We start from the raw sequence: 25,091 nt of genomic DNA, 5'->3' as shown, positions 1-25,091 counted from the left end.
GCTCTTCCTTCACCAAGGATGATCACGCTTATCCCTCTTTTCTTTTGCTTACCAAAGAAACAGTAATGGATGATCCAAGTCCAGGTCCTGTTTGCACTTTTCAGTTTTGCAGTACAGTTACTGTTGTCGGTATGCTCTTATTCTTATATTGTCTGATCAGAGCATCTTACTGTTTGCTTTCATAATCCTTTAATGACACCTCATTTCAGGAATCTCAGAGCATACAGCTCTCATGCAGAAACACTATCTTTGCTATACCTTTACTTCTGATTGTACCGAGTAATTTATTTCTACTTCCACAGCAATATTTTGTTCTAACTTAGTTATTTATCAATAGCAATGCTCATCTCAAACCCCATATATTTCAAGTTATCTTCTTTGGCTTGAAGCTTCACCTAATCAGCACTGTAACTAAGTTTTACTTATTGAGAAAAATAACCTCAGAAAATTACAGAGTGGTCTTCAGTTTTGTGCTTTATAAATTTTACACTTCTGCACTTCAAACACGTGGGCACTACACTACGAGCATCGGAACCATATTTCTGTGTGTTACAAGTTTTTAAGGCCCAAAGAAAATGCCAGGGATCAGAAAGTCACTTAAAAGTGGCTTACCATGGTAAACCAGCCACCCTGCTGCTGATGCTCCAGCTGCTGCCCTGAGGAGCAGGCGCAGGGCAATGCCCCGACCGTGCGAGTGCTCCCTCCTCGCTCACTGTTCACGTTGGCAAAAGTCAGCCCACGCTCTGCGCGAGGGATACAGTAATCTTCCCCACTAAGGTTTAGTCTATTGAAGTCTATTAAACCACTAAGATTTAGTCTGTTAGGAGAGGATAACACCCAGAATTGAGGGGGGTTTTGGCAGTGCTTATCTGAAAGTCAGCTTGCATAACAGCTTCTCCGAAAATCTTGCTGTAGAGTGGCACAAGCCTGATCTTGTAACAAGCGCAGGATGCACAAATCGCATCTGGACTGCACCTATCTGAGATAACCCCCTGTCCAAAATATGTTTTCAGGACTTTATGGATCTCTTGTGATTATAAGTTAATTGTTATTTCAGTAAAGCAACTAAATAATGCATTTTAGTAGCATTATCTTCCTTCGTCATGTACGCTACCTGAAAAGATGCTCCATTCTGGTCCTGTTTATGCAAAAAGTGAAACAGTATTTTTTTTTTTTTTTGTATATGAGCTACCCTAGAGTCAGAAGAAAGGAAGAAACCATGACTTATGTCAGAGGAAAAACTATATTACTGAAAAATATACTTGTTTCTGAAGATATATAGGGAAAAGGTATGAGTCTGGGAAAGGTAGAAGATTTGTTTCTCCCCCTGACTGACTGAGTGAGAGCTTTTGACAAATCATCTGCTTTTAACAAATTATTTGCTGCTGACAAATACTTTTCATTTTTGGGTGTTTGAAATCAAATATAATTTGGAGGAAGAATGCTTTTTTAGTGAAAAATATTTCAAATCAAGAAGTAATGTCAATTCTAAGCTGAAGACATTTTTTGAAAATGTACTTTGTCACTTCCCCAAAGAAATTTTAGAAATAACTCGTAACATATTTTTTTTCCCATAAACCTGTAGCTAAGGTTAAATTGTAAATTTTTGTTAAATGCACAACTAAAGAAAAACGAAGAATGCATAGTTTAAAACTCAAAGGCAGGAAAGTTTTAGGACTACATATATTCAACACGAATGCTATGTACTTATATTTTTAACTCACCAATGTTATTAGAACAGATAAACACAGAAAAGGAAAGGTTTTGCAAGCAGATCCTACTACTTAGATTTGTTTTGAAATTTAAGCGTTTGCAAAGAAAAGATCACTAACTAAGCCATCCCTGTCTGCTCTGGCTTTTATTTCTGGGAGACTGTTCCAACTGTCATCAAAGGAGAAATTAGCTTACAAGAGATTTGGAAAACAAATGGAATCTATGGATTGAACATCTTAATTGCGGAATCATGTTGAAAGTGAAAGGGCAGGGGTCACATTAGCTTAATACTGCCAGGAGCTTCCATGTGTGGCTATAGTCCTGGCTTCAGGAGGTTAAATGCATTTCTTGCTTTTTTTCTCGGAGCAAAATCACTGCCGCATTCCAGATCCAGGAGGCATCAACTATCTCTTTCAGGACTCAGGACAGGCATGAAATCCAGATGTTTGCTAATTTGCAATGCCTTCTTATATTTTCTGTATTGTAACAAGGATATGGATTGCAGTGTGCAACAGAAGACAGTGCGGTGTCTTAGTGAACAAGAACGCACAGACAAAAAACCCACAATGAAATCCCTGTCTTACTGAACTAAAGCATAAAATTCCCACAGACTTCACTAGGAAAAGGATTTTATCTAAAGAATCCAAATTATTTCTGAGGAAAATTTGAAACTGCTTGTCATAAAGGAAAAGAAGTCAATCATGCCTGTCTTTAAAATCCCACTTACAAAGAACCACGGTTTGTATGACTCACTTAATTGTTCATTACATGTGAACTTAGGGCTCTCTCCCTTTCAATCCTTTCAAGCTGTCTTTCTATAAATACAAATATTGAGACACTGCTGATTAGAGAGATGATGAGACAGAGAATAACAAAATAAATTACTAAGTCAACACTAACAGAACTGATGGAAACCTAATACAGGCCAACTTTTCACAGATTTTCGTTCAGCTCTACTCTGAGCGTACGTGGATCTGTTCATCGGTATGAGGTCACATCAGTCAGCTGAAAACACATGCAACCAACCTTTGCATGACACCCATTGCAAGATTTTTTTGATTTCTACATAGACAGCAGCATCTATCCTTTCAACCTTGTTTTCAAAGTTTCACTGATGTGATTTTTACCTGTAAGAAAAGTCTGAATAAGCTGCATAAAACCAATCAGTTGTTTAGGGCAGAAACAGGACTTAATTTTGGAAAGGCCTGTGTTGACTGCCTACACAGGTACAAAATCCAGGTACTGTTAGATAGACCATTACCTTCATACTATGTCAGAGCTATCAAGCAAGTTCTAGTGTTCTTCCTGTTTCATCACAAATCTCCTACTTCCAGGTACTTTCCTTAAAACACTGAAAAAACGGTATATATACTCGCTGTGTGGAGGAAAATTAGGAAAAGGAACATTTAATAGCATAATATGAGTGGAAAAGGAGAAACGAAAAGGAGAGTTGTTGTGTTTTTGATTCCTTACCCCTCTCCAGGGTTTTAAGCCTACCTGCCAATTTATGATTTCTCATTGTTTGGATTTGGCACTATTGCATCACCAACTCTGTTATGAATGACTGCATGTTCTTTCTTTTGGACTGTAAACTTCCTTGGGCAGGAACTATTGTTTACTATACTTTTGTACCGCATCTTGCCCAATTTTTGGATCAGAGGTCTGCGGACGACTGCACTCAGCAAGTATTAAGGGAAGGGTAATGACTTATCATGTTTTCCCTGGCAGACCTAGTCCTAACAGGTTGCCCATAAACTGTGGTTTGGGAATCATTGTTCTAAGCTCACTTGTTGATTTAACACATTGCACACTTGTAGCCTAAGAATTATCTCCTCTTGACTATGCCAAGCATGATTTCAGGGTTATATAGAAATCATATTTATGTAACGTTTTAATGTTTTATTTTTCGTATTAGAATATTTTATTTTTAGTATTAGTTTGCTTATTTATATTTATTTTTTCAAAAGACACTAATGCAACTCTGAAATCCTTGCTTATTTTTGGTACTGCTTGTAGGCTTATTTGGGCACATTTGCTTCTTTTTAGTAAATCGCTCTTTTTTGCGAAGACACAATCCAGATTGCTTCTGCCCTGAGGACTTACAAATTAACCCTCCCCTACAATTACACATATTCCCATGTGGCTTGAAATACTAGTAGAATATATAACACGTTCACCCACAGCCAGTACATGACCAAGAAAAGAAAAAGTAACAGGAAAGTACCAGCAAATTCTGATATTGGCTGGCAGATCCAGGACCTCAACCCCCAGAGGACGAGAAGGAGCTGTTAGCTTGTGGTTAATTTCCAGAAGGAAATCACTAGCTGCTGATTTACAGGTAAATACGGAATTCAGCATATTAAGAAGACATGGGATGCATTTTTCAAAATGCACTACTGATCTTTTCCATTTCTAATGATTTTAAAGAACAGGATGCTCAATTTAATGAGAACAAGCACTTAGCCCCTTTGACAGCATTGGTGGAGTCCCAAGTACTTTACAGTATCTCGCACCTTCAGTTTAATATATATGTTAACATGGAGGCAGTACAAAAATCAAATAGTGAAAAAACAAAGCAAGTTTTTTTTTTCTTTTTATGTCCATCCTGGATTTAGAACTTGAGATTGAATTTTTCCTTTGATTTTATTATTTATAGTGGTTTGAAACATAAAGAAATTCTGCTGATTTAGATGGGCTTATTCCAGTCAAAAGAAAACTGAATTATAAAATACAAACCGTCATAATCTGAAAACCATACAAAACATGAAAGATCTAACTCAATCTAAAAATATGACTCAGTTTGAAAATCAAAAGCCTGAAATATAGATGCCAAGAAAGATGTCGCCCAATACTGTTGTATTTTGATTTCAAAACTTTTGCAGTATTTTAAAAGTTTTAATCTTTTATCAGGCTTTCAACATAAATATTGAGCCACTGAATAAAACTTGGGTTCAGACAATTTACAGTACTAAAACTTTGTGACCATTATTTATTCATGGCCCAGTTGCTGTTAAGCAGTTTTGTTGGAGACCCTAAAGTTGTTAAAGTCCCTGAAAATTAAAATATTTTCACACAGGCTATCATGTAAACAGGTAACATGTCACTTAGTCTTCATATTAGTTAAGGGATAAACTTGACTGGTTTTAGAGCATACCGATTTCGGCTGCAGTAGTTCTTGTTCTCTCTTTCAAACAAAAGCCTCTGGTTTGGAGAATAATGCCAAAGACATTGCTGTGTTTATAATTTAGCAACAGTACTAAATGTGAAGTTCACTCCAATTTTGTTGGCAGTTGCTACTATCACATGATAGAAACTATTAAATCAGTGTTTGACTAAGAACAAATTTACTTTAACAAACCTGAGATAACCTTGGTTTAACTTAAAAATACCACCAACAGTATTTAGTTGTGTAGGGTAATAAAGAAACAGTCAGCTTTTTTAAGTTCTATTTATGTCTTGGGTTGACTCCCAAGGTAAATTGTGGATGATTTCAGGGTTATTACTTGAAATAATCCAAACCAACAAAATAACATACTTCTCAAAACACAGTCTTAACTAATCTTTTTCCATTTCTGATACTGCAGTTATAATGTAATTTGTTACAATGTAATTTGTTAAAGTAGTGCAGAAACCAAGGCCTGGTGTTAGCAATCAAAAGTAGTTTCATTTCATAATGGCAGAAATGAAACTCTTTAGATGCTTCTTCTTGAAGTATGTTATTTTGAATATGCGCTATTTTTGGACACTGAACAAAAATGCAAATTCATAATGTTCTAATTTGGCCAGAAATATGAACCCCAACAGATTAAACCACATGATCATGCTACCAGCTTCTAAGATGCCAAATAGAAAAAAACACAGAGGCCTCTGTTTCTTGTGAAGAATGATGAACAAAGAGAACTTTTGATGTTTATTCTTCTGCACCCTAAAGAAAAAGGACTGTCCAAAATAGTGCCATTGTGGAATGATGCAACTAAGACAGAGGATTCAACCTTATAGTGACCTTTTCATCTTCCTTCAGCCCTCCATCAAATCTGTCCTACTGCTCTGCATTTAAGAGATTTAGAAAACACTTCTTTAATGGTGTTCAAAGCTCTTATTGCCAGATAAAGAACAAAGATTATTCATACGATTAAATATTTATGATGCACTCCTAGCAATGCCCCTCATATATATGCCCCTCAAATCAATTGCCTACTCCAAAGTTGCAGTGCTTGAGAGCTTAATGCATAACACTGCACCCAGGAAACACAAATTCTTAATCTGTGAGTAAATAATCAAGCTATTCCTCTTCCTATGCTTATATATGCTTTTAATATATTTCCAAGGGGGAAAAAAAAAGTACTTAGAAAGAATATAAATTTTCGACTGGCATATTGATATACAGATTTTATTAAGCACAAGGATTATTAAGCCGAGTGCACACGTAGAGGAACTTTTAGCCTGTGTGCCTTTCAAAAGAAATCACTGCCTTCTTTACTAATTGCTTTCCAGCTACTTTTTGGAGGAATAGGGAAGCCAGTGAGTGACACTGATATTTCTTAATAAGCCAGCAGAGGGAGTTCCTTAATAGGGCAGTCAATTTCCCACCCGGGCCCCTCCGCGCCGTTCCTGAAGTTTCTACTCCACATGAAGTTCAAGCGAGAGAGAACGCGACCATCGCCAGAATGAATCTCTCTTTAGCTGTGTCTCGCAGGCGAACAAGAGATAATTAACACCACTGTAATTTTCCATCATGCTTTCTTTTTTTTTTTTTTTTTTTGAGAACAAAAGAGACTGATAGCTAAGTTCCCCTGGCCTGCCTTCCCTACTCCCAGATTAATACAAAGTGACCCCCCCACCAAAGCTTCTGCACACATTTAAAGGCCCGTTCTGATACAACGCTGTGCAGTCTCATTTTACTACAAATGCATCGCACAAACATCTGTGACTCATCTATGCGTGAAGATAAAAGGAGGGTGGTCTAGCGCAGGCTGACAAGTGCCAAGAAAGAAAAAGATCTCTATACTCAGAATTTCTTTATAAGTAATTTTATGAGAATCGGCATATGGATCAGCCTTCATTTACAGTGCACAAAATGGATCTTCCAGCTATTTTTCCATACAGTTCTTTCTGAAAGCAGTTAACCCAGTAAAATTGGATGTGCTCCATGTTTTACCACTCAGCTTATTTTCTTCGAACATATGTGTTTACTTCTCAAACTGAAACAGTAATCTTGCCATTGTCTTTTGTAATCCGTATTTGTAATAATGCAACATTGCTGACATTGCTAACAAACCACCGAGTTCACTGAGCAAAGGGGACTACTCTGACAACATCGCTTTGATAACACAGACCTGAGCGAGCACGGTTCTCATTAGTTCTATGGGAGCAGGAGTGAAGGGGCTAATCTTTCTCCCTGCCTGGGTATTTTGAAAATCCTTTCCCTGTTGTGTACCAAAGCACTTAAGTAAATACATAAAACTAAGCTTAAGTTAATTACTGATTATTTAAGTAAATGCTAACAGATTTTGCTGACTAGCAGTGGTCTTAGAGCAGGGGTTTGAAATCAAATCCATGCTCAGTAGATTGAAGTCTAATGAAAGACTCAGTATCACAATCTTTACTCAAACTAACCCCCAGTTCCACTAAAGTCAATGGAACAACTCCCTGTGACTTAAAAAAGGATCAGGTTTTCTGACACTGGCCTCAGTAGGAGTTTTGCCTGCACAGGGCTATGCAATGGATCCCGAAGTTTTTATGGAAAGGCTAACGTGAAAGAAACCAGACCTCTGTATCCATGGAATTTGTTGAGGTGCAAGATTTTTGACATTGCTGAGAACATGTTGCTTCCTTCTAATAAGAGGAGCACAAATATCAACTCCCCACCCCCCCAGCTGGGGGAAATAAACCAACGCCGATCACTTTATAATATCCCACCTCCAGTATGGAGCTATTTTAGGACTCAGCCTTTGAAGGAAGTCCTTTGTTCCCTTAGAAAAACAAATATAAATTAATTTCTCTTTACCTGCACTGGTGCCTGCACCGGTTGTGAGGTCCCCACCCATCAGGCCACCTAGGGGGTTGAAATGAAATACTACAAATGAGCACGGTAAATCATAACAGGCAAACATTCAAAACATTTTCTCTAACTTCAAACAGCCTGATCCAGTATCCACCACTGTTTTCCCTCTACCAGGCATCGAATCAGAGCCACAGTCATAAAATCGTGATGTTTAATGTTACCCGTACAAGGTATTTGCCTTTCAAGGACAAGCAAGCTATGTAGTACAGAACACTTCATTATTTTATTTTTATGCTTCCACAGCATATGAAAAATATATCATATTTGAAAGTTACGTATAGTAGCTCCTCATTTGAAAACTGTATTTAGTTCAGTATCAGTCAGAAAAGCAAAGGCTTCCACACAGAACTGGGAGGAGGAGACAGACTGATCGTTCCTGTACGAGAACGTAACTCAGAAGCTGTAACATACGTTTACTCAGCTTTTCATTTTAATTTCCTCAGCCTTTCGTAGACATTCACTCTAAGGATTTAAAAAAACTACCCTTTGCACTTGGGGACCTCAAATGGTTCTTTGAACCCAGTGTACTTAAGGATCTTGATGTTGCTTAGGCCAGACAGATTGAACAAACTTAATCCCGATTTATCCTATTCAGAGGTGAGCCCTCATCGTCACCCGAGCAAAGCACAGCCTCTTGCAATACAAGGCACTCAGGTACAGAGCTCAACTAACATCTACCCATCAAGGAACCTGTGAATGCATAAATAATAATAAATTCTGCGTTTAGCCTCTGGACTGATGTCTTAAGTAATGAGTGCCCTATTTTACTTCCTTCAACTTGTTTGTGTTGGCTACATTTTCTCCCCTGCCCCCTTAAGCTTTATGGTATAGTGAGATCCTGCATGAAATAGGTGGACAAGCTGCCTTTTTATGAAACAGCAAATTGTCTGCCCTTTTATCCTTTATTGATCTCCTTTAATCTTAGTCAATATTCAGCTTTTTCTAGACTTTTTTTTTTTTAATTTATTTTCTAAATTGGGAATAGAAACCCCTTTGGCTCTTTTGATTTTTCAATACAGCAATTTTGGACAAACTGTTATGACGGTTAAAAACAGAGTTCCTTTTTCTCAGCGTACAGTTTAAAGTGACCTACGCCACACAAGCAGCTGATAAAAGAACATTTAAAGGGATGGGATCGAACAGAGCCTACCTGTGTTACCTGCACTTGGAGGCCGATGTGTCACACCAGGAGACATGCTATTTCTTTGCAAAGAAGGATGAGCCAGTGGCAAAAGGTTGGGGTTTCCCAGCGAGCTGACTGGGTTACTGTACACCAGACTGTTGTGGTTGGACACTGGGATAGAAACTGGCATCTCAAAGTTTGGTGGTGGAACAGCCTGTACAAGCAAAAAAGGGAAACAAAGACGAGAATAGTACAGAAGCACAACAGCCTTCAAGTACAGTGACTCTATATTTAGTTCAAATATTTTGTAGTTTGTGGTTAAAATATTTATGCTTGCCCCCTCCCCCAAGAGTCAATAGTTTCAAGAGTTACCAAGGCTTTTAAACACAATTTTTCAAATCATGATTCCATCTTCCGGTAATGCAGCTTGTACATTTCCTTTGTATGAACTGGAAAGGTTTTCTCACTCTTTTTGGTTTAAAACAAAACCTGCTTTAGGAGGCTTCATTTTCTCTTTCTTGCATTCCATGAAGTTGTAATTGTTCACTTGTGATATCTTAATCTAGTGTCACACATGACTGCAAGATCAAAGGTACATGATTATGATGACTTCATTGCATGGAGAAAAATTAGAAGGTGTGGAATGCAACGGGAAAAGCTTAAATTGCAGCTTATGTTGCTTTAGCAACCAGAATGATCCCAACACAGTAAATATGTCTAAAAAAGTTTCTATCTTAGCTTGGATGGACTTAAAAGAAACTAAGTTCTATTCAGGGACAGGTAGCAAATGGACACGAGTCTTTGGATTCTTTCTGGGTATTTTAAAAAAAATTAAAATTTTATTATTTTTGGTGTGATGCTGATGCTCTTTCAATAGTTTTTATACTTTAAGGCAGGATCTTCTTCTGAGTCACTTTGGAAGAATCCCTTTCAAAAAAGAACCGACTTACAGATCACTCTGACAGAAGGTGCGAGGAGATGTAGTACCTGATTCTCATTATGCTCTTAGAAAGTCTAACTCACGTTCTCTTGATTGGTTGGTGGGTTTATTGGTTGGGGTTTTCCTGGCTGGCAGTTGCCTGAATTTCTCTAAAATTTATGATCCTGGTGGCATTCAAATGCATTAGAGCTCCATATCTAATTCACCTGTTTAAAAATAATTAATTTCTTTTTTTTGTGAACAGAAAGAAAAATTTTTTCAGAATTACCTGACAGCATTTTAAATATTCAAATACCTGAATGCAAAGTAAGTACCCCTTAATTTGCCATTTAAAAATCTTATAAGCTTCCAGAGTCTAAACCCATCAAAAAATTATTTAAACCAGACTTGTAACATTTTCAGGGGGAGGAAATCGCAGATTTTAATTCTGTTCTTGGCAGCTGATAGTACCGGTAAGTCTTCAAGGACCCAGAGGGAGTATGTTGACAGCAGGACACATAATCTGCAGTGTCAGGCAACAAAGGCACCCTGACCTTGTGCCACCCACATGTCTCTTTTCTGGCTGGCCAGAGCTGCTGGCTGTGCCCTGCATATTACAGCATTGGCCATCAAATTACGGTTATCCTGCAAGGGTTTTTTTTCCCCCCCCTTCCCTTTCTTAGGGGCAGACATAATTTTGCTCTAAATATAGAGGAATCATTTTGCTTAACCACTGAAACACACAGCAAGATTTTTAGTTCAGGGCATGATACGAAGGATGCATTACACAAATGCCTCAGGACTTACTTCCGGGTGTTAATTTAGCTCTGAAACCCTCTACGTAGCCTGTGCCCTCGGTTTGTGAGAGACTGCCATAGCATAATGGCTGAGATGAGTTAGGGTGCTTGATAAGACTGACCACCTGGCACTGCTCCCTAGCCAAGGGGCTGCATGCTGGGACTCACTTCCTGAGAAGCTGAAGTGCACCCCAAAGCTGTATTTTCCATGGCGTTGATCGGTTTTAAGCAGAGGTGGGAAGGGGAGGAGAGGTGTCATGGGAATCTATGTGTTAAGTGGGAATGGAGGAAAACTACATGTGCTGCTAGGTCTGTGTAGGGATTCTGAAACATACTAATGTTTGTGTCTCACAAACAGAAATAAAGAGAATAAATGGTTACATGATTAAATATGTTCTTTCAGCAGCAACCTTTTTTTTGTCTGCAGATGTTTTCACAGTTTCAAGTCCAGCTCACTAGCTGCATGTGTGTCTTGTCTTTTAATGGAAAATTTACAAAGTACATAGCACAAGGAATACCAGAGTATGTCACGACTGAGGTTCAGGCTCCTTGGAAATAGGTTCACATATCATAACCCGAAACATTTTATCAGCCCAAAGGTATGTTTTGAAGCAAGTCATTCTCTTCACTGGCCACAGAAGGACTCAAGAGGTTCCCAAATCCCATGTAAATTAGAAGTGCATGGCTGCTCCTGGAGCTCAAAGCCAGCTGCTGCTGGTGGTTTCTGTCTTTTCAAAAGGTTTTAGCCAGTGAATTCACATGAGGGTAGATGTCTTAGCTTTACGTGCAGCCTGACGCAAGACGTGTAAGCCATCATGGAGTCTCTTGTTACTGCAAAGTTCAGGGCTGTGATGGAGATCTCCCTGCCTGGTGCTTTTGAGCAGATGATCCTGCCTGCCTGGGTGCCAGACCATGTCAAACTGAGTGTCATCCCCTGGGGAGCACTTTGCACAGTGTCTTCTTCACCTCTGTCATGAGAGCTGTGAAATCTGTCCTCTGAGCCTGGGTAGACAGCTGATGACACCAATACTGTGTCTATTTTCTCCACTTATTTTCCTAATCCCAACCTCTGCTGTGCCATCTAACCAAAAACATGGGAACAAATGCAAAAAACTAGCGGCCTTCCAGTACCTGAAGGGGCCTACAAGGAAGCTGGGAGGGGACGTTTTGCAAGGGCCTGTAGTGACAGGAAAGGGGTAACGGGTTTAAATTGAAAGTGGGTAGGTTTAGATTGGGTATCAGGAAGAAATTCTTCATGGAGAGGGTGGTGAGGCACTGGAACAGGTTGCCCAGAGATGCTGTGGATGCCCCATCCCTGGAAGTGTTCAAGGCCAGGCCGGATGAGGCTTTGAGCAACCTGGTCTAGTGGAAGGTGTCTCTGCCCATGGCATGGGCTTGGAACTAGATGGTCTTTAAGATCCCTTCCAACCCAAACCATTCTGTGATTCTGTGATTCTATGATTCTATGACAACTGAAGGTCTTGCTATTCCTCAACAGGCTCATCTACTTTTATCATTATGCTCTGTATTTCTTCCATGTACAAACCAAACCCTTCAAGGGCTACAGTCTTCTTTTTTTACATCAGCACAGCACAGAAGAGCTCCAGTCTTGGTTGCTCTTGTGGCTGTCAGTCTCACTAGTCACCACTGAAACTTAGAAACATTGCTGAAACAGATACTTAGCTTTCCTTTTGTCATTTAAAAATATTTTTTAAACTAGTTAAGCAAATTATTTTCTTAATTCCTTTTAATTTTCATCATTTTACCTACTGTCTGGGCACACTTACATCTATTTACAGAGTATTTCATAGTCAATTATTTTAGGGCAAAGTCAGTTTACTCTCTGTTTTGCAGTACAATAGAATCATAGAATCATAGAATGGTTAGGGTTGGAAGGGACCTTTAAAGATCATCTAGTTCCACCCCCCCTGCCATGGGCAGGGACACCTTCCACTAGACCAGGGTGCTCAAAGCCACATCCAGCCTGGCCTTGAAGACATCCAGGGATGGGGCATCCACAGCATCTCTGGGCAACCTGTTCCAGTGCCTCACCACCCTCTCTGTGAAGAATTTCTTCCTGAATACACACTATATCTGGAATATAGCATTTTTTATTTCTTCTCTCAGATTCCTCAGTCGTTACAGGTTAAGAGAGAAGTTTGTCTCGATAAGCATTAACATTAAACAGTAAGTCTCTAGCTACAGTTTTGCTGTGGTTGTCCAAATTTTGTTACAGCCTTAGATGTCCTTCACCAAGAACTGCAGCCTACTGCAGATTCCCTGGTCATTCCTGGTGCTAAGTCACGGGGCCTATCTATTCCAGATAGGCCTGATGGACATTAAAGCTTATGAGGCACTTGCGTAATATCTATATTAGTAAATTAAACTTGCCTAGGAACTGAGGCCATCTGAGGCCACAGAGCAGTCCATGTCCATACTATTAAGGTTTCTCAACCTTAAAAACATCATGAGCACATACAAACTGACAACTGGGAATTGTTCCTAGCCTGGGCTAACTACCAAACGAGAGCTAAGAAATTGTCTGGGAGAGTGTTATTTGGCCAGTGCCAAAAGCATGCCAGGGACTGTTCAAACAGTTCAGGGCAGAGATAAGCACCTCGTGCTGCCTTGGTAACGTTCTTTGCCATTTGCTAATTTACACACACACAGACGAAGCCTTTCTCTAATGTGTACGCAGCTTGCCATATTTTGCCTGTTTTTTCCCCTCAGTCTTTCCTCGTTTAGACACAATTGCCAAAGAGGGCAGATGGCTCACCTGATAGGATGCTGCCAGTGCACGGCACACACTGTGTTAGGTATGTGCTCCACAGGCTGTGGTGAGTTGTGCAAAGCACGACGACAGGGACTCAAAACCCTTGGAAATTAATGGACCAAACATTCTGTGTTAAATATTGTTTTTATTCCTCCCTTGTTCAACCAGGCCTTCATTTATTTAGAGACAGAGATACTTATAGCTCCCTTCTAGTGGACTATTTCTGTCTCCTCTGCTTTCATCACTCTTACGAAGACTACAAATGAATGTTTAATTATTATCAGATGTTTTAGAACAATATAAATACTTATCCCCAGAAAATTATCTGAGGAAACATTATTGGCCTTAGTTCTTAGGAGCAAAAGCCAATTTCATTTTCATTTGGCAGCAGCTTTATTCTGTTACAAGATCAGGCACAGGCAATGCATTGTATTATATATTTTGTAAGTAGTGATTTAATGACTTGACTTGGTGACTTTTTGTTCAATTTTGCATTCTTCCCCCCAACTTTCTTGGCTAACTTTGATGATCACAAGTAAATGAATATAACTTCCCTGACTACCTCGAAGTTCTACTGATTTGTACGGTTAAGGACATTATTGAATACAATATAATATATAAACCCCCATATATTATATTTACAAATTTCCATTATGCACTAGCTTTGATCTCCATCTTGCCCATTACAACTGGGCTTAGGCTAAGAGAAGAAGCACCTGTCATGTTAGGGGAGAACAGCTACTGACTTGCTTTTGTGGTAAGCAGCTCGATGGAGCACACAGACCTTGAGCTCTGCGTGTGAAGTATTCAAAGGAGGGATATCCTGTCTTACATGAAAAGAAACGCTAATGCTTTTCAGTTCTGTATCTCTGAAGCACCTCTGAAGTAATTTCACAAAAAGATAACACACTGTACCTTGTAACATTCCTGCAAGGTAGAAAGTCACATTATACCCAAAATATGGCTCAGGAAACCAAGTTCACCACCAAGTTAATAGCTGAAGTAGGACTATATATTTGATGTCAGAAGGTATATTTGATGACAGCAACCAGAGGGAAAATCCATTATTTTCTGGGAGGACAAAAGTGATGTACCATGTTTAGATTAACTGTGTTTAAATTAATTCCCAGAACGTTACTAGTTTTACAGAAAAGACGATTTTCCCAAATGTTTATGGAGGCACAGAAAGTGATTGAACTCACTACCACAGCAATGAGGGTTTTTTCCAGGTTTTTTTTCATGACTTAAGATTTCAAGTAATTAGAATATGTGCTGCTTTGTTGAAAAAAAAACCCCACAAAACCAGGTAGTCTGGGAGAAACAGGGGATCTGAAGGACCATCCTAAACACAGTTTTTAAGGTGGAAGAGTAGCTTAGTTAAATGATTGAAAATTCCATCACTTTAATTTGAACAAGCCACAGGTCATCCCTGAAAGAGGAAAGGAATGACAATTGGTAGGATTTTGATGTAAAAAAGGGTTAAGCATTCCAGCTTAATGTTGCAGTCATCGTTTAATGTTGCAGTCATCGTTTGTCTAACTGAGTTCCTCCTGAGAAACCAAATTCATGGTGACAGCTTTAGAGCTTTTTTTCCCTGACAAAAACAGCTATGCCAAAGAAGCAAATAAAAAAGGAGGTAAAAACCAGATGGAATATATATGGAATATGTGTTCCCCCCTGGTATTTTATATACATGTTGGGCATCCTTAACCAGCCCTTCCAAATACTAATTTATCAAATTTGGTGCCATTCTGTCTCTGGGAAAATCTTTATTTTTCTTTTTTTGCCAATATGTGACAACTGATTCAAATTTTAATTAACTTGCATGAAAATCTTTCTGCTGAGAATTAATGGAAAGAACACTTACACTGCATGAGACAGAATCTGAGCATCCTTAAGAGGTGTGTCCTCAGCTCAGGTATCAGATTTTGTACGCACTACTGACTAGCACTGCAGAGGAGAGTTTGCTCATTTTGGGTATACAGACATCCTTTTTGGTAGCTAACCATACAACCTACATGTAGAAATGAGCAATGAACTCTTTTAGAAGTAAGCGGTTACTGATGCAAATTCAGGTGCTTCTTTGGACCCGGGCACATCTTTAGTTTGCTACTTTCTCTTCCACACACATTTGGAAGAAGGGACAAATATAACCTCCAAACCACCACATTCTTGTTGTTGGCTTTATAAATGTAATATTAAACACAATGACAAAGTATTCTCCCCTTGTTTGTCTTGTGAAAACAAAATAGCACATGCAGAGTTATTTCTCTTAGATATCTGGCAAGGCATATGACTGATGGTTAGAAATTTTGACTTGGTTAAAACAAAATTTAGCTCATGTTAAAGCATTAAAGAAATGCTGATGAGGTCAAAGCAAATTTTCTGACAAAGCTGTAAAATCACCCCAACACACAAACATGTCTGAATCCTACCATTAGGCTCTCATGCAGTCTGTTTCTCTGCAGCGAGCAAATAGCTGTAACCCTTCAGTGCTGAAACCGAGTTTAGCAGAGACACTTGAGAACTGAAGTGACACGCACAGAATGCACTAATTACTATATATAAAGGAATTTCAGTTCTACATCATTTTTTCTATATCACCACAGAAAGTATTCTGTGGGTTTGTTAGCCTGTCCACAAAGAAAGATTTCCATCGTTATTTTTTAGATATAATTTGAGTGAGTGGTGTGGTAAAACAGTTCTGTAAATCAAGTGAATAAAATGTATATATGTATATTTCACTTCCTTCTGTAGGTTTCACCTATAGTAGGCTTTGTCTGTGTGTCAGAAGTAGAGATTTGGAAGAAAAATATGTTGTCTGAAATTTTCTGACCACAGTGTTTAATCATATATTGAGCTATTAAAGCCTGTTTCCAGCTGAAATGTTGTCCTTAAGAAGCCAGAACTGAAAGGGTTATGGTTTGTTACTACAGCGGTTATCAGCAGACAGCCATCTAACCTTTGGTACTTACAGGTATTTTATGGCTCTTGATCATATTATCAAATTCTTCATTAATTTTTTTGTATTTTTCTTCAGTGCGTGGGGTGAGAGCGTAAGAGGAGTCAGGATCGGGGCTTTCACAGCCTTTGTTTTCTTTCTTGTTCAATGCCTGCCAGGTTCAGAGAAATATCAAAAAGTAAAAAAAATGAAAGGGAGCTCAGAGTACTTACACATAATCTTTGCCTGCTGATCATTAGATCAATATCTTCATTAATTTTTCTGTACTTGTCCTCAGACTCAGGGCTGTGACCTACTGAATCGTCTGCATCAGGGTCTGGACTGTCACAGCCATTAAGTCCTTTCTTTCTCAATGTCTGAAATACATAATTTGGAAAGTTCAATCCTTGACATGGACTGCAAGAAAGACTCAGCAGTGTTAGAGTAACACAAAGTGCCCAGCACTGGAAGGTTTAACATTATGCTTTAGGGAAAGGAAGTGAGTAGAGATCCACCAGGCTGATGCCGTAAGTCTCCAGTTACGAATGGTAGGAGAGGACCATGCAGGCCTCTTTCTTCTGAAACAGTCAATAAAGAATGAAGCTGGCAATCTGGCAAAGTGCTAGTACGCACACACACACACTCCCTTGCCATATCTGATGGCATTTAAGGGGTTAAGACACCCACGCAGAATACAATTCATTTAAACATATTTATCCATATGAAACGAATGAATATTAAAAGCAAAGGATGCGTACTGTTTACAGTGGAATACCCTGGTGTTTTCCTTTTCTCTAAAGAAAGATACAGGAGGAAGAAATGAAAAAACAACCCTCTACAACAAATTTAGGAATTCATGTTCTTCACAGAAGAAGGAGGAGTGCCCAGATTGAATTCTTCCTTTGAACTGGTTGCAAGAGATGACGAGCAATGCCCTGCCACTCCTCAGTGTATGCTTTGGACAGGACAAGGAGGAGGGAGGACAGACTTGCTAATGTGGCTGTGAAATACCGATTAAGAGCTTGTAGACACAGTGTTTACTTTTTATTGAGTCCTGTTACAGTGCTACAAATGCACAGTGCTGAAGCTTAATATACAGGAAAAAGCACTGCTGTAACAGATGCTTAGTAAAAAGTCAAAACAGATGAATTTTTTCAACCCTCATAACTATGATCATCATCACCAAGATAAATAACAGAGATGAAAAAGATCAAAACTAGAATGAGATCCATAGCTAACAATTCAGAATGGTTGCTTGGCCTCAGCTCGATTTTAACTGATCTACCTTGACAGATCACCAAAGAACAGTCATGGGCTTCATCAAGGTAAAAGAATATGAGAAGAAGCCATTGTGGACTGCCCAAGTACAAGCAATAGCACACAAATCAATACTTGCAGGATTTCTCAAATTTAGCTTCAAGAATGCCTCCATCAAAAACTCTTCAAAGAGTGCATTTGGCTGTCTACAAGCTTTATTAGGCAGCTTGCAGTTAAATCTGAGATGAAACCTGGCTAAACAATCTCAGTTACAACACACAGATTGCCCAGCACTCTTGTCTTAATAAGTGGCTATGCTTATTCTATGTATTAATGTGGGATACTCTCACTGGTTTCTTTCTGCCTTCTCAGAATGGCTGCCTCTTACTTCTAAGCTTTTTGTTAGTTTCGGAAAAGTGTATTTCCTAACTGTTTTCTTTATGGCAATGCCCAGTTTACCACGGTTGAAGTCCTCAAGTATTATAATGTCATATTTTGTTTCTGTATCTTTGTATTTATTTATTAAATATTAGAGTTTATTTTCTGAAATTTATCTGAGATTTAAGATCAGAGACCTCTTATTCTGTCAAATGCTAAAAAGCTATTCTCCTTGTGGAGATCCCCCCAATAAACCTCACGTTTTCATTAAGTCAGCAAAGTGATGGTGATCTGCCCTAAGAGATCTGAGCCTTCCAAACTCGTGTTTTGGACCTCAGAAACATGTTTAGGCAACTGTGGAAGGCTGTATCAGTGCCGACCTTTCTTTTAAGCTTTGTATCTATACAGAATTCATGCCTAATCCCATGAGCTACTACTGACAAACGGAAAAAGTTATAAATCCATTGGAATCAAACCTTAAGAAGCTAAAACCGGCTGAATGATTCTCTACACTTCTTCTTCACTCCCTCTTATTTCTCTTTCATCTTTTAAATATTAACTAGCAGAACAGGCATAGTTGTGTATGATTTCTACTGCTACTAGCTGGAAACAAGCGAGCAAGATGGCTTTTGCAATCAGCTGTTGTTTGATAGATTTAGTAGATATAATGTATTAAAAGGGAAATTTCTCCTTTACATCTGCATAACTAATCTCAACCAACGTTCTTCTCTTCATATAAGTACAAAACAGTTGTCTTCTCAACGCATAAGGTGACATTCTGTTTTCAACATCCATTTCATCGAGCTGTCCAGACATGAAACCCAGATCAGCACTCCTGGGACCTTTCCTTGAGCTCATCTGAGTCACTGACGGAGTCTCCCTGTTTCACATGGAGTCTGTGAGGAATGACACTGCTGTGAGCTGGACTGGATGGCATCCTCAACTCCAACTGTGAGATGACAGCGCAGCTCCTCTATTTACAAATAGCAATGACCTCTTTTATTCCCAGAGGTCAAGACAACTGCAACTGAATAGGTGAGGGAAGGGATCTGCACAGTCGTTATCCTACCAGACAACCCAGATGAAGAGTAACAGGAAAAGACAAGAGAGGGAATGTTTTCATAGAATCATAGCATGGTTTGGGTTGGAAGGGACCTTAAAGACCATCTAGTTCCAACCCCCCTGCCATGGGCAGGGACACCTTCCACTAGACCAGGTTGCTCAAAGCCTCATCCAGCCTGGCCTTGAACACTTCCAGGGATGGGGCATCCACAGCTTCTCTGGGCAACCTGTTCCAGTGCCTCACCACCCTCTCTAGGAAGAACTTCTTCCTGATACCCAATCTAAACCTCCCCGCTTTCAATTTAAACCCGTTACCCCTTGTCCTGTCACTACAGGCTCTTGTAGAAAGGGACCTCCGATTTTGTAGTCTCTTTGAAACTTTTCCTCTCCTATCATTCCCAAATCCTTGTCTGCTGCATGCCCAAGACCATGTCTGGGTGAAAGAAGATGCACCTTGCCCGTGCACACTCACAATGCCCTAAAGCTCCATGACTGTGCACTTAGCACTCATGTGAAACAGTCATTTCTGTGGTTTGTAGAGGTTCAGGAATGCACTGCGACCTTTCAGATATTCAGAGGAGGAAAGGTGCTGTAACCTAATGAATGTCTTGCAGCAGTCTCCAAAAGACACCGGATTGCCTCCCAGCATAGCAAGGTTTTTATTTTCATACATATTTATTTTTATTTTCTTATCCTTAGAAAGCAGGTTGCTGCCACACCAGGGAGAGAAGAAGCAGTCTCTATTTTCACCAGAAAATACAAAGCCCATATTTAATGAAATCATTTTGGTATTCTACCCAAAATTAATTTTGGACCTAAAGAATATAGGCAAACCTTTCCCTTGCAGAACCCACCAATCTGGTGTGTGTGGCTGGTACCTCGGTTGACATGGCTAATCAAGCTCACTAATGCAGTGCATTTCTTCTCCCCCTGCCCCCCCCCAAAAATAATAAAAAAAAAGAAAACGAACACTCTTCAGTGAGTTGGGGTAAGGTTAGGCAACAGAAATTTCCACAGGTGTGGTGCGGTCAGAAGCACAGCTTCTAGCTTTGTGAGTGCTGGAACGAATGCCTGGTTCTCTGAGAATTGTATTTTGGGGTAAAATGCTCAAATAGTAGAGCGCTTGCTTAGCATGCGAGAGGTAGCGGGATCGATGCCCACATTCTCCAAGCTCACATTTAGGGTGGTGAAGCACTGGAACAGGTTGCCCAGGGAAGCTGTGGATGCCCCATCCCTGGAAGTGTTCAAGGCCAGACTGGATGAGGCTTTGAGCAACCTGGTCTAGCGGAAGGTGTCCCTGCCCATGGCAGGGGGGTTGGAACTAGATGGTCTGTAAGGTCCCTTCCAACCCAAACCATTCTGTGATTCTATGATCCAGAGAAGCTTTCCTGTGGCTGGGTCTCTCAGGGCTTCTCTTGCCCCTTACCCATCCTTCTGCTGATTCTTTGTTGTTTCTGTGTGTAAGGACTCATGCTGCAGTGCTGCCTTTAGCTGGGAGTCTTGCTGGGAGTAATTTCTGGTTCTCTTTTTCTGCACAAGGACAAATAATTTTCATGAAACTTTCTGGAACTTCATTGTCTGTGAGACCCTTTCCTTTACACCAGATTTGCTTGTCACGGAATAAAAAATGAAGGAGTTGTAAGGGAAAAGACAGAAGAGGAGATGGATAGACTGCACAGGCACATGAACACTCACATACACAGCCCTCCTCTGGAGAGGAGAACAGGCCAAGTGACATATTTATCCTCTGCACCAGGGCACCAAGTGGTATTCAGGACAAATATAATGGTCCTGAACATTTTAGCATTATCTCTGGCTTCCCAGATTGCAGGCTACAGTTTTGCCTGTTCTACTGCCTTGTTTGTTATTTTACTCTCCTCCACATCATTACCCACCACATTGTAACTTTCATAAAGGTCCCTTATTGTTATGCTTCCACTCAAGTTGGTAAAGCACAGCTAAAAATGGTGCTGACAAATACCTAACTGATCCATCCTATTCACAAGCTCTCTGGACTTGGTGTCAATTTTTCCTCTTCTCCCCTGCTGTGTGTCACCACTTGAAAGCAGAGGCTGATTCTGGATGTCAGAGAAGACTGGAGTCATTAAGAAGACCAACTGTGTTTCAGCAGGCTAGAATCTTTGACCCAGTCTCGCAGTGATTTAGAAACCATTTTTCTTACCATGTTAAGCTGTAAGAGCCTGTTGCGAACCCTGGAAAATAGCCAGACCTATCGCATCCTCCTGGAGATTAGCTAATTTCCAAAGATTTAATGACTATTCAGGGAATTTTTAAGAGGATAAAATTACACAATTGTATAGTGCATTGCATTCTAGAGAATCCCAAGCCAGATTTCAGTTATTTTTAAAGAAAATAAGCCATTTTTGAACTACGGAAGCTCTACTTCTTCCAAGCAATTAAACAAGTAATTATATTGGACTCCAATAACCTAAAATCAGCCAAGGCATTTGAAAAACAAAATGGTTAAAGGAAAACAACCTTTGGCTGAAATCTCATATGCCAGCAATTTAGCCTAAATCCTGCTCTATAAATCTCAGAGGAGAAGTGCTGACTTGGTGACATACTGGCTGCTGTAAAATGAAGTATAAACAACTATTTACTTACATTTCATGCAAAATTTATCATCACTAAAAAAGCACAAAAGAAAATATGGCACTACCAGCCAGGTCTGATTTTATCAAGGCAATAGAAATCATTGCAATTTGAAGGCATTTGAGGAGGAAAAGCCTTTCATTTTCCTAATCCAGTCTCTGTTTCTGCAGTATCACCCTCTTCTTTTAGCATTTCATTAACAGGAAGAGTGGAGAATGTTAGAAATTCAGGTTTTTTTCATCCTATCCTTCAGTTTGCTCATTTTTGTAGAGTGGTATCTCCTCCTTGATAGCTTCATCTGCTGTGGAACTGATCCCCACAGCACTCCAGGGTTTGAGAAGCCACAGAAATTTGGGTTTGGAAAGGCTCACAGTATAGCTGTGTTGTGGTTTAACCCAGCAAGCAGCTAAACACCACACAGCCATTCATGCGCACTCCCCTCCAGTGGGATGGGGGAGAAAATAGGAAAAAAGGTAAAACCTGTGGATTGAGATAGACAGTTTAATAAGACAGAAAAGTAAGGGAAAATAAAGACAACAATAAAAGAAGAATATTCAAAACAAGTGATGCACAATGCAATTGCTCACTATGTATGCTGACCGATGCCCAGGCAGTCTCTAAGCAGCAGTTGCCACCCCCTGGTCAATTCCCCCATTTTATATGTTCAGCATGACATTATATGGTATGGAATATCCCTTTGGCCAGTTTGGGTCAGCTGTCCTGGCTGTATCCCCTCCCAGCTTTTTGTGCCCCCCCCAGCCTCCTTGCTGGCAGGGCAGTATGGGAAGCTGGAAAGTCCTTGACAGTGTAAGCACTGTGCAGCGACAACTAAAACATCAGTGTGTTGTCAACACTGTTCTCATCCCAAATCCAAAACACAGCACTGCACCAGCTGCTAGGAAGAAAATTAAGTCTACTCCAGCCGAAACCAGGACAAGCTGCCAAATTAAAAAGACCAGGTCAGTTGATAAGGTCTCTAAAAGGTTCAGACCAGCCCACTCTGTCTGTTCCATTTTGATATCCTCTGAAACAAAGACCTAAATATTGCAAGGTTAATCACTATCTTAGCTTGTGTAAGGAAAAGTGTGATCCCACTGGCTCTTTATCTGCACTAAAAATTTACAGTATGGAGAAATCCAGAACTACAGGTCTAATTCTACAAATTCCTTATGTGTTCTGTTGTCTAGAAGCCACCACCATGATCTCTGACTCATAACCCCACTAGCAACCATGACAATCCACTGAATTGTAATTTGGTAAATTATATTTGACTGTCAGGAGATAAAAACCACAAGTGCCCTCCATTTTCCACTATCACTTTCTTTCCTGTATCTGGATGGGATAAATCTTTTAGCCACAAATGAAAAATGTTTTGGTCTCTCTTTTGCTCACTGGAGCCACATATCTACGTGGCAAGGCAGACAATAGCCAATTACAGAGGAATAATACGCTATTGTGTTCAACGGCTTCATTATTTATAGCTATTCCAAAGAACCCAGACAAATTTATGGAGGTCCCCTCAAAAAGCAGAGAATATTTAAATTATGGGCCTGACTCATTTTGGGATCAGTTTGCTCTCTGTGCAACAGAAACAGTTAGAAAGTGTTGAGTTGAGACAACCTTCACGATCTTCCCTTGCACAGTTATATAATGATGATATTTTATGATGAAATTGCACGATACAATGTATGGTGCAATCAAGTAATGAAAGGTTCCAGCAAAATGAAAAACACAAAGAGGAAGAGATAGGTTGCTATGGGAACCGTCCATCTGAATTCCCTGACTTCTGTGTAACTAAAATCTCAAATTTTATGTTCCATTAATGTAGAATTCTTAGATTTTTACATTTAATAATGAACATAAACTAGTATGCTGGTACTAATGTACTTTAATTGCATGTTTAGGAGAATCAGATAAAACATTATTATACTTACTGTTATCTAACAAGCTCCAGACAAAAAAAATATGTATACCAGTAACACAGAAAAATGGAACATTTCTTAACTCTTTTTTATAAATCATAAAATGCTTTTGTGGTTTATAGTCCTTTTGAAATGAGCTAGAGGGCTTATAAAACAGCTGAACTTCTATAACCACATGTTAACCTTTTTGTTACTATTTTATTTTCACCGAAGTTAAAAAAAATTTCCATTGTCCGGTCCTGTACGTCGGTCTTCTTAAATGAATTCACCTAAGTGTGCTTTTCGCAACAATACACCAAACCCTCTGCTTGGATTTGCCTCTCGTTTTTGCACGCCAAGTGATTGTTCTCTCCGCCTTCAAGTACCTTCTCTCATCACACCTCTTGTGAAACCCAGCAGTGCCGACACCCTTTGCCAGTAACATCTGCTTCTCTTCACTTATGAATGATTGACCAGCGTGTTATGGATGTTTATACATGTACGCCACAAGCTCATCAGGACATGAGGTTTCTACCTGCATACAGTCTGCTCTCCTCACACGTGCCAGGGTGCATCTGCAATATGCTGTAATACCTGTATAAAACCAAACTGTTTATTTGACAGGGCACTGGGATGGTGTTACCCAAAGCTGTGCTATGTCTATGGCAAGGTGGTGCGTCTGGTGCAGCCCCCGAGCCAGGGCGAGCGGCAGCCCTCCCCAGGGGTGCAGTCTGTTCGCCCTGACCTGGCAGCCTGCAGCAGACTGGTCAGCCTCAGCACGTCTCCTGCTGCCTCTCTGCTGCGCGACCCCTGCATCCGAATGAGAGAGCGCACCTTGCCCTCCGGCTGCTGTGCCTGGGTTACCCCTCTGGGCAGATGGGGAGACTGAGGATGGGGAGTCGGCAGATGTTTGCGTTCTAAAAGAAACCGAGCACAATCCTTTTCTTTAAAGTTCAATCTTACCCGCTTGCCAGGGCTTTTCAAGTTAGCATTGACTTAAACGACACAGGGCAACTTTGGCTTTATAAGTATAAAAGGAAGAAGGGTATGTCAGATTCAGAGGTCTCATAGCAGCTAATCTAAACCATGTATCTTTCTGTTTTTTCTCAGAAAGAATCAAAAGCAAATTACGTGAAGAGTCCATCCTAAAGCTTTGTATTAAAATTTCTGTTAATGCACACAACTAAGCTTACACCCTCCTACGTTCTCACTCATTTCACAGGACAAGCAAAAAGACTTCTGCCCACCACTGCACTTGTAAACTGTTTTTTAAAGAGAATGTAGATCTCAGTAATGGCAAGAGGTTCTAAGTAGGGATATTTCCTCATCCTTCAGGCTTTTCCCATCCGTCGTCGCGGCGCAGAAGGTCTGCAAGCCCCACAAATCCCCCTGTGCAGCTGACGTAGGATTCCTATGCCAACCCTCAATGGAGAGGATCGCGTTTCCCTGGCTTTGACAGAGGAGACGGGGAGGCAGCACCCGTTAAGCCCAGCCACCCGGGAATCCACGGGGGGAGTGGAGCATCAAGTGACCGGCGGCTGTGGCTGGCG

General features: G+C 40.0%; 1 protein-coding gene across 5 annotated transcripts in view; it reads right to left on the bottom strand.

Moving 5' to 3' along the window:
- MEF2C (myocyte enhancer factor 2C) overlaps nucleotides 1-25,091 on the bottom strand; it is a 76,905-nt gene that overhangs the window by 19,229 nt on the left and 32,585 nt on the right. For 2 of the 5 annotated variants that reach the window (XM_010154459.1, XM_010154467.1), the window contains exons 3-5: nucleotides 16,365-16,502; nucleotides 8,928-9,114; nucleotides 7,721-7,768 (exon numbers count right to left, since the gene is read on the bottom strand). In XM_010154459.1, coding sequence (XP_010152761.1) covers nucleotides 7,721-7,768; nucleotides 8,928-9,114; nucleotides 16,365-16,502 — 373 coding nt within the window. Of the gene's footprint in view, nucleotides 1-7,720; nucleotides 7,769-8,927; nucleotides 9,115-16,364; nucleotides 16,503-16,647; nucleotides 16,708-25,091 lie in introns of all 5 variants that reach the window. The other 3 variants (XM_010154484.1, XM_010154477.1, XM_010154452.1) reach the window with 2 other exon arrangements.

This window comes from Eurypyga helias, unplaced genomic scaffold (assembly GCF_000690775.1).
Source record: "Eurypyga helias isolate BGI_N326 unplaced genomic scaffold, ASM69077v1 scaffold27890, whole genome shotgun sequence".
NCBI classification, from domain to species: domain Eukaryota; kingdom Metazoa; phylum Chordata; class Aves; order Eurypygiformes; family Eurypygidae; genus Eurypyga; species Eurypyga helias.
This window is presented reverse-complemented; position numbering and strand designations above follow the sequence as displayed.